This window comes from Phragmites australis, chromosome 3, assembly GCF_958298935.1.
Source record: "Phragmites australis chromosome 3, lpPhrAust1.1, whole genome shotgun sequence".
In the NCBI taxonomy this organism is placed as follows: domain Eukaryota; kingdom Viridiplantae; phylum Streptophyta; class Magnoliopsida; order Poales; family Poaceae; genus Phragmites; species Phragmites australis.
The window spans coordinates 42429471-42439178 of NC_084923.1; the positions used below are offsets into that span (position 1 = coordinate 42429471).

At 42.8% G+C, this 9708-nt stretch overlaps 2 protein-coding genes across 2 annotated transcripts; one reads left to right on the forward strand and one right to left on the reverse strand.

The window, feature by feature from the left end:
- The first annotated feature begins 1075 nt into the window (after window positions 1-1075).
- LOC133913172 (uncharacterized) lies at window positions 1076-4947 on the forward strand. Its single transcript, XM_062356238.1, has 4 exons — window positions 1076-1214; window positions 1619-3316; window positions 3422-4478; window positions 4583-4947. Exon 2 carries the CDS (start codon window positions 1624-1626, stop codon window positions 3058-3060), a length of 1437 nt encoding a protein of 478 aa, XP_062212222.1. The 5' UTR covers window positions 1076-1214; window positions 1619-1623; the 3' UTR covers window positions 3061-3316; window positions 3422-4478; window positions 4583-4947.
- A 419-nt stretch (window positions 4948-5366) lies between these two features.
- On the reverse strand, window positions 5367-9491 carry LOC133913174 (cytochrome c oxidase assembly protein COX11, mitochondrial-like). Its single transcript, XM_062356239.1, has 6 exons — window positions 9124-9491; window positions 7766-7818; window positions 6897-6969; window positions 6713-6817; window positions 5694-5774; window positions 5367-5599 (listed from the first exon to the last, which is right to left on the reverse strand). The coding sequence occupies exons 1-6, from the start codon at window positions 9409-9411 to the stop codon at window positions 5498-5500; spliced, it is 702 nt and encodes a 233-aa protein (XP_062212223.1). The 5' UTR covers window positions 9412-9491; the 3' UTR covers window positions 5367-5497.
- Between the last annotated feature and the right edge of the window lie 217 nt (window positions 9492-9708).

Genomic DNA, 9708 nt, shown 5'->3' on the forward strand with positions numbered 1-9708 from the left:
CTGATTGCCTGAAACTCTGAAAGCTTGTACCAATACCCTCTGCAATGCTGTTTTTGCTAGGATCCTCAGGTCGCTGGTCCCCGGTTCTCCGTTGACTCTATGAGCATTCCTGAACCAAATGCATGTAGTAAAAATTGGCTCACTTGAGTTTGCGACATCTCAGAACAGTTTGGTAATTACACCTTCATTCGCCTCCTTGCTTGCATGTTGATACAGTGTTTAACATAGGTCCAAAGAAGTAACTCGTCGAGATGAACTTTGATCCGAGCAACCAAATGTGCCATATGATTGGAGGAATCTCAATCCATGAAGGAACTATGGCTTTACGAGGCGAGGGACTGAAGATTGTTATTTCGGAACTGCTGTTCTATTTGAAGCCATAAATGTTATTTTGGCTGCCTGATGAGAATCGGTGCTCAGGTGAAGGATACGTATCCAAACCTTACGATGTGTGCAAGCGGCACCCCAGTTCAATTTGGAGCGCAAAATTCTATTGGGCAGTCGACATGATTTGAGCAGACACGGCCCTACCAAACGGCAGAGGATCCTCCATATTCCACGCCCTCCCATACGACAAGAAGTTCAGGTACGGGAGTCGTCCATGAGATGACATAACAAGGCTGAAAGGCCAATTTATCAGTGGGCAGTGGCCTCCTTTTGCTTTTGCAGCTGGCTGGCAGGTCCTCTGTTACGCAAACCACTACATTTGTCCGGTTCTAAAAGAGAACTTTGTATGTCAGGGGAATCACTGCTTGTTAATCCTTACCTCTGATTCATGATGAAATGCCATCACTTCAATCCTGCAGGATTCTTGAGATAAAGCTCCCCAAAAAATATCCATTTTCATTGGGAAAAAGTCCATTTTACTCTCCTAAATTATACAGTTGGTCCGGATAACCCCAAACTATTAAACCGTTTGTTTAACCTCCTAAAAACAGTAATCTGGATCATTTTGCACCTTTGACAGTGGTTTGGGCTGATTAGGACTCTGGTTTGCTGATTGGACGTGCCACATATGCAGGCTGACGTGGCAGGACGATTCGGTGTTACAACCCCCCCTGCCCGATCGGTCTCGCCCAGGCCTAGTCCCCACCCTCTCGTCTTCTCCTCGGCTTCTCCTCCTCTCTTATCCTCCTCGGTTGCTCCCGCGGTGGATTACGCAGGCGGCGCGTTTCGGGAGCGGCGACCTGATCGGAGAGTACGTCGATCTCTAGGTACGTTCCGCTTTCCCATTCGCAGGCGTTTGGTTGAGTTTACTTGTGGCGCTGGATGTAGGGTTGGAATTGTAGGTCCATGGAAGGAACTGATCGTGTTTGATAAAGTTGGGATTTTTGTGAGCGGATCTTGTCGATGTGTTGGTAGGGAGCGTCGATCGGAGTTTTATTTTGTTCATAGAATCGATCGGGGCTGAAATGTTGGTGAAAGTGATCGGAGTTAGTTTTGGGTGCCCTGTTTTTGACAATGATCGGGGATTTATTGTGGGAATAATCAGTAGGTCATCATGTGCGATCATTTTTTCAGACTAATCTTGTTGCAATGTAGAATAAAGCTTACGTTTTTGGTTTCTAGGGTTCACGGTTTTTGGAAAGTGATGTGATTTTGCCATGTTTTTTGTCAGGGGAAATGGACAATCTGGACATTCTTCGTGTCAGATTTCATTTTGGAGGGGAGTTTGATTTCAACGGCCACTCTTTGCTGTATGTGGGCGGGCGAAGTGCAATGTCATACTTGGAGAGGGACAAGGTTTCGTTGCCAGAGCTAAGAGGATACCTAACTGATCATATAGGGCTCACTGATGAAGACCAAGTTACATTTCACTGGTTGTTCCCTGGTAAAGAACTAAGCAATGGATTGAGGAACCTTAATGATGATAAATCCTGCATCTATATGTCAGATAGCATTTCAGAGGGAGGAGTGGCTGATATATATGTCGAGGTATTCAAGGATTTCCCAGATGACAATGTTGTTATGTCTGCTGGCACACCTGCATGTGTTATGTGCAAGGAGCCGAGGAGGAAGCTAGTTTTTGTCAGCAGTCCATCTAAGGAGCAGAGTAACAAAAATGTGATGAAGCTGAAAGCCTTCTACAGTTCACCTGGAAAGAGTACAGGACACAAGTACACCTCAAATGGGAATGAAGAGGATGCTTCTGATGATGAAGTTAGTGAATCAGATGATGATCAAGAGGGTGCTCATGGTGATGAAGGCAGTGAGTCAGATGACAGTGACTATATTCAAGGAGATGAGGATACATCAGAAGAAGATGAGGAAGCAGTACAGATGAGGCAGCATGCCAAGGAAGCTAGGAAGAATCCAAGTACAGTAGTTACTCCTATCCCTGAGGCATTGGTTCACCCTGATGAAGATGATGAAGCCTTGGCACTTTGTGATGACACTGAACCTGCATATATGGACTCTAGTGAAGAAGCCTCCTATGATGATGCAGAAGAAGGTGAAAGTGTTAGAAGGAAGAGTAGGTTCCCTAAGTTTGACAACAAAGCACCAATACCAAAGTTTGTTGTTGACATGGCATTCAGGGGAAGAACTAAGTTCAAAGAAGCACTAATCAAGTATAGGCTAGCTGTGAGAAGACATCTGAGGTTCCCCAAGGATGAGAGAGCTAGGATCAGAGCAAGATGTTCTTGGTCTGATTGTCAATGGATGATCTATGGTTCCAAGAGAACAAACAGTGATTGGTTTCAAGTCAGATCTTTCAATGATGTGCATACATGCCCTAAGAGGAGAGATAACAGGTTGGTAACTGCTCGGAGGATAGCTGATAGGTATGAACACATCATCAAGGCTAATCCATCATGGAAGCTTCAGAACATCAAGGATACAGTATTTTTTGAGATGTTTGCTAATGTGTCTCTGTCAAAGATAAAGAGGGCCAAGGGGATAGTGATGACAAGGGTATATGAATCAGCCAAGGGAGAGTACTCTAAGGTATTTGAGTATCAGGTAGAAATTCTAAGAACTAATCCTGGGAGCACAGTGGTAGTCTGCCTTGATCCTGATTATAGTGAGCCTGTTCTTTCAGAGAATTTATGTTTGTTTTGATGCTTGCAAGAAAGGTTTTTTAGCTGGGTGTAGGAAGGTAATAGGACTGGATGGATGTTTCTTCAAGGGGGCTTGCAATGGAGAACTTCTGTGTGCACTAGGAAGGGACTCAAACAACCAAATGTATCCTATGGCCTGGGCTGTTGTAGAGAAAGAGATAAGAGATAGTTGGTTCTGGTTCCTGGGACTTCTTCAGAAAGATTTGGAGATTCCTTATGGGGGGTTTGGGTGGGTCATTATATCAGACCAGCAAAAGGTAATCTACACTTGTTTGCTTCTGGTTCATTTGATTGCTTTATGTAATCTACACCTGATTGCTTTGTTTGTCACAATATCTGATTTGTCCACTTGATGCATGCAGGGGCTTCAAAGTGCAATAGCTGATCTGTTGCCACAAGTTGAACATAGAATGTGCACCAGGCACATTTATGCCAACTGGAGGAAGAAATATAGGGATCAAGCATTTCAAAAGCCTTTCTGGAAGTGTACCAAAGCATCAAGTGTACCTTTTTTCAACTTCTGCAAAGCCAAGTTAGCTCAGTTAACTCCTGCTGGTGCAAAGGACATGATGAAGAATGAACCAATTCATTGGAGCAGAGCCTGGTTTAGGGTAGGGTCCAATTGTGACAGTGTTGACAACAATATGTGTGAAAGTTTCAACAATTGGATAGTGGACATCAGGGCATTGCCTATCATTACTTTGCTAGAGGGTATCAGGATCAAGGTCTTTGTGAGGATCCAAGAAAACAGAGCCAAGTTAGCCAAGTGGTCAGGAAGGGTATGCCCAAACATTCTGAAGAAGCTAAACAAGTATATTAACCTAGCTGGGAATTGTCAAGCAATCTGGAATGGGAAAGATGGCTTTGAGGTCAAGGACAAAGACAAGAGATACATTGTTGACATAAAGAAGAGAATTTGTTCTTGCAGGTACTGGCAATTGGGGGGTATTCCTTGTGCACATGCAATTACTGCCCTATTTTTCAGCTCTAAGCAGCCTGAGGACTACATACATGATTGCTATTCAGTGGAGCACTACAATAGGATTTATGACCATTGCATGTAGCCAATGGAGGGCATGAGGCAGTGGAAACCTACTGATCATCCTAAGCCAGGTCCTCCAGGTTATGTCAAATTACCAGGCAGGCCAAGAAAGGAGAGGAGGAGGGAACCAGGAGAAGCTAAGAAGGCCACAAAGATGTCCAGAGTAGAAACTAAAGTGAAATGCCCGATGAATGTAGCTGGGACCATAAAAAGAAGCATCCTTGAGAGAGCTAAAGAGGCAAGCATCTTACCTTGTGCATTTATCTAAGTACTTAGATGTCAAACTAACATGGCTATGTTAGTTGCAGGTTCAAGAATCCAGCAAACGACAAAAGAGGTCTAGGAAGGTAGCAAGTAGCTCAGACACTGCAGTTGATGTAAGTTAATCAATCTGGTACTTAGCAAGTAGCTCAGGCACTACAAGAAACTCATTTTCTTACCTATCATTCAATCCTATCAGTAATCACAATTTTTTGTGCAGACCACCACTATTCCATCCCAGAGCAGCATCAATAGAACTGCAAGGGGGAAAAGAGCACCTGCCATGTCCACCAAATCCAGGACCCTCAAGAAATGAACTAGCCAAGTTACCAAGGATGCAAAATTTTGGTTGTAATATAGCTCTAAGTAGCACTACTTTTGTTCTGTGATGGGATATAGCTCAAGTTCTACTCCTTCGGTTCACTGATGCAATATAGCTCTAGTACTTTGTTCTGTGATATGATATAGCTCCAGTTCCAGTATTTTGGTTCATTGATGTAATATAGGTCCAGTTTCAGAACTCTGTTTTAGTACTCTCGTTCAGTGATGCCACTGTTATTTCAGTAAGTGTTCCTATTCTGGATATTTGTTCTTGCCTTCCTATTTGTCAATGCAAATCGTCTGCTTGTAATCAGATTGTCAATGCAAATCGTCTGCCTGTGCCGCATTAATTTCCAAAATAGAGAGCCGATAACAGAGCCAAAACCAGTGTCAAAGGTGCAAACAATAACAGAGCAAAAACCACTATCGGAGTGGGGGGGGGGGGGTTGTAACCCCAAATCGTCCTGCCACGTCGGTCTGCATATGTGACACATCCAGTCAGCAAACCAAAGTCCTAATCAACCCAAACCACTGTCAAAGGTGCAAAATGATCTGAATTACTGTTCTCAAGAGGTTAAACAAATAGTTTAATAGTTTGGGGGTTATTCGGACCAACCGCATAGTTCGAGGGAGTAAAATAGACTTTTTCCTTCTCATTGCGTTGGGTACACAAACAAACATGATTTAGCAACACAATAAACAAACTTTTCTCTTGGTGTTACATGAGATGGCAGTTTCGATTTTGCAGAATACAGATTGATGAAGTGTTGAAATACAACAAATATTATTTGCGTAATTTAAAATGTTGCTACAACTAACTATCGTTCACTTTAAAGAACGTATATGAAAGAACTATATTGTTCACCCCCTCCATTTTGGGGTCTGTCTCAAACTCAGGATCGATGTAGAAGAATACCTGAAATTTTTCACATGCATAGTTATAGCAGTGTGCAGAATTAATAGTAGGTAGCCGTACAAACGCAAAATTGTATTGGGCGAACTGAACTTACTGGCATGTCAATCTGCTCCCCTGGAAGAAGTGTTTGCTCCTCAAAGCAAAAACATTGTATCTTATTGAAGTAAATCGCAGCCTACAGGATAAGAAGAAAAAAAATACTTGTAAACACAAAAGAACAGGAGTGCGAACTCTTGGCTAGTGCCATGGTTACTATTCCCAACCCCAGTTCTTGCTTAGCAACATAAATAGCCAGACAAGCCATCTGAGTCCTTGATGGCTTCCAACACCTGAGCAGAGGTCTGATGTTATGCCAATTTTGCAGAGCCTAACTGCACTTCTTCTGTCAACATCTGGTTTGGAGCTACTTCATGCAACATATTTCCACTAATTTAGGCCAGAAAAGTGAATAAGATGAGATGTGCATGATAACCTCCCAACACCGTTCCTGTGCTTTTCCAGCAGTACTTTCTTCCCAAGACATGCCAATAAGATTTAAGGTAAAAAAGTGGTGTTTCATTACAGACAAGTTTCTTTGATTCAATAAAAAATGTGGTATATTTCATACTGAAATTTTGCAGGCGTAGATAACAATTCAGGTACAACATATGTTAAATTTGTTAGGCAAGTGGGACAGGCGACCACATAGGAACCAAAAATGCCCTCACAGGGCCAGTATACTTTAGACCAAAATTGAGTGACAGATCATAAACACATTCATACTCGAAACTTTTGCAGCCTAATAACCCATACAATATTCAAATAATGAAAGATGTAAACTACTAAAATTGACTGTGATTTGTTCCATAGGAAAGAGCTCTTATGGAAAAAGTATACTCATGAAAATACTGCCACAAGGAATTATGCTATATTTTAGTCTATAGAACAAACCATACTATAGTAAAAAACGATGCGACAAAGAGAACTCATAAAGATGACAAAACATTTCAAAAGACAAATGCAAAATAGGGTCAATGGTAACGTAAATACGTAATTATCTTCCAAGAAGAAAGAGCAGGTATATGTGAGTTGTACTAATAGTAATCAACGAAACACAAAATTACAATTTCATACCTTCATCGGAGCAACATTGTATGTGGAGACACCAGTAATTGGAGCAGAACTGCGATTTTCAGCTGTATAAAATGCCAGAGCACTCTCACCAGGTTTAACCTTGACCTACAGCAAATGGAATAGGTCCAGAATAAATATACAACAGAAAGTGCTCAAACTTTGTATTTGAATCCCAAACGATAACCTCTCTCTGTGTAGGAATGAACTTCCATGGCATTCCGTCAGCAACATCAGCATTAAATTGGACTATTATCTCTCTGCAAACAAAATGAAATGCCTTTATTTTAAAAAAGGAAGGGAAAAAAAGGTGCAAGCGCGAAAGCTGAACTCAGTGCATAATCTTTTGGCATGTAAAACAAGATTTGTTTTTAGTATGTCATCCAAGAGAAACTAGGCAACGGTTTTGCTCATGTTCAACAACAGTTAGTGTATGCTTACAACACAATATTACTGTGGCATGCAATGGCTGTCAAGGATGTACCAAATTAACCTTTACCTTCCATATTTTTCATTGAATCTAGCAACACCTGCATCATCATATAAGCTTAGCTTTTGAAATGAAGGTACGTGTGTTCATAAACATAGGTAAACAGACAACAACGAAAGAAAGTCACAATGCCATGTAAGAGACAATCAGACAAGCAAAGAAGAGTTCTATTCACGCAACTGTCAGCTAGCTGACAACACATAACACCGTTTAGTGTTTCCATAAAGCTAAAACTAAGGCCTACTTTCAACTAAATTGCAACAGGCTTACTGTCAGAAGATATGATCAGCAGAGCAGAATTAGCAAGCATTTAAAAAAAAAAAGTCATTATGTATACAAACTGCCCTGAAACATTTCTCCCATTTCATAGAACAAATTTGTGCCAAAATCCTTAATGGAACCTTCAGGAGTTCAGGTTGACATCCAAGACACAATGAAACTAGGCAAAATAAAGTATTCAGAGGAAATTGTTCAAACCGAGTGATGGTTCAGTACTAAGTGTTAGTGTAGGAACGTGATATAAATAAAAAGCATAACTTGGTATTCCCATGTTTAGCACGGCTCACCTCGACACCGTAGTTCCATCTCGAGCATGCCGTGAGATCTTCTCCTCCACACTCTGCACAGAGTACAAAAAACTCAAGCCCACTTCATGCATCAGGATGTTAATGCTAGATATATCATCATACCAAATTTTCAATGGGGTTATCTATTTGTAAAGTGACTTCTGATCTCTTAAGTATAAGTAACATTTCTGAACCAACTGATCAAATCAGAATCAGATATAGACATATCTCAAAGCTAATCCAATGGTTTAAGAAATTGACTTCGACAAAAAATCAGCCAACTTACAACAGCACAAATGATTTTCAATTCCATAAAACACACAATAACCCTGTTTCAATAATGTCTAATGATACCCATCATACATGTCAGCCTTCACCTAGAAAATGAACAAGAAATAATATTGTCATTTCAAGGACATTTAAGGAGCATACTCCTGACTCGGGTTAAATGTACATGCATAAAGTAAGAAAGAGATAAAATTCCATGTCTCCATGGGGAAACTGAGAATTTGGCACTCCTTTCTTCACCATTTTAGGATCTGCCATATTTCCTACGACTTCTACTATTTCACATTTCTAAAATATGGCCCAAATCTACAATTGGCCAGCATTAAAAGTGGCATCAGCTCCTGAGCTTCATGCATAAGGCTTCGATGAAACAAATATCAAATATAGGAGCCCCTCTGGCCACCACCAGCCACTTCTCCAGTCAAGATTCGTCACCCAATAAGTCTGTGAACTCTCCTCTATCTATGGTTTGGGCACTGGGTTTATGGTGGCGCAGAGCTCTGGTGGGTTCATTGCGGCACTAGCCTACATTGCAGTACAATGCTCCCGTCTGTCCCTGCAGCCAGTCCCATTGTTGGCTGCCTGTTTTGAGCGAGGGGAATAAAGGATTTCTCACTACGTGTTTTAATTTAAGAAAAGTGAAAATAGCAGAACACGTGGGACGTCACAAATCCCGACTATTTTCACAAACATGGCAAATAGGGAGTGGCAAATTCTCAAATTTTCATTTCTCCACAGGGTACACGACCTTTCAAACTAGACAATTCCGGACTAGTAACAACTCAAACGGAATCGCTATTACCAAATCGCTGAACCGAAAGAAAGAAGGTCATGATAAGTTGATAACTATGAACTATATACAATATAGTTTCGAAATGGCACCTATTTCCAAAAGCAGCATAGCAGACAATACCAGCCTTTCGAACTAAACCCTACCAGTAACGAAGCCATGCAATTAGCATAGACCAAAGTATGCATCAAATCCTAGTATCCGCACGATGAGCAGCGTATATGTCCATCCGCAACAAGGGGATCGAAACCAAATCGAACAGCGAGGAGGGGAGGCAGACCTCCCGGCGCTGGACGGTGCCGCCGTATCCGGTGGCCTGGCAGAAGCGGCGGTACAGCGGGACGGCAGCGTAGGAGGCGCCGACCATCGCGACCGCCACGCCGAGCAGGTACCCCAGCGTCCGCCTCGAGCTCCTCTCCCGGTCCGCCGCGGCGGCGGAGGACGACGAAGAGGCAAGCCCCCGGCAGAGAAAGGGTGCTTCGGCGGCGGGAGGCCACGCGTGGCGCGGGGAGTGGCGGCGGAGGAGAGAGAGGGAGAGGTGGCTGTGGAGCCTGGCGAGCGGACGCATCGCGGCGAGCGGTGATGTCGCCGCCGCGTTCTGCTCTGTCTTTTTTTTTCCTTCTCTCGGCAGGACTAGAACGAAACCGGAATTTTCTCCCCGACGGCCTCTTCTGGATGGGCTAGATGGGCCGTGCAGAGGAATTCGTAGCCAGGGGATCTTTTCCAGCCCGTTCGGACACATTGGGCTGAGACGCGGAAAGGAGGTTCCTGGCCCAATACACTCATTTTCCATTATATTTTTTTAACGGTGCCTCTCCAAACTGCACGAACCCTCGCCGGCTCGAGCCCTGAGACTAAGGGGTGC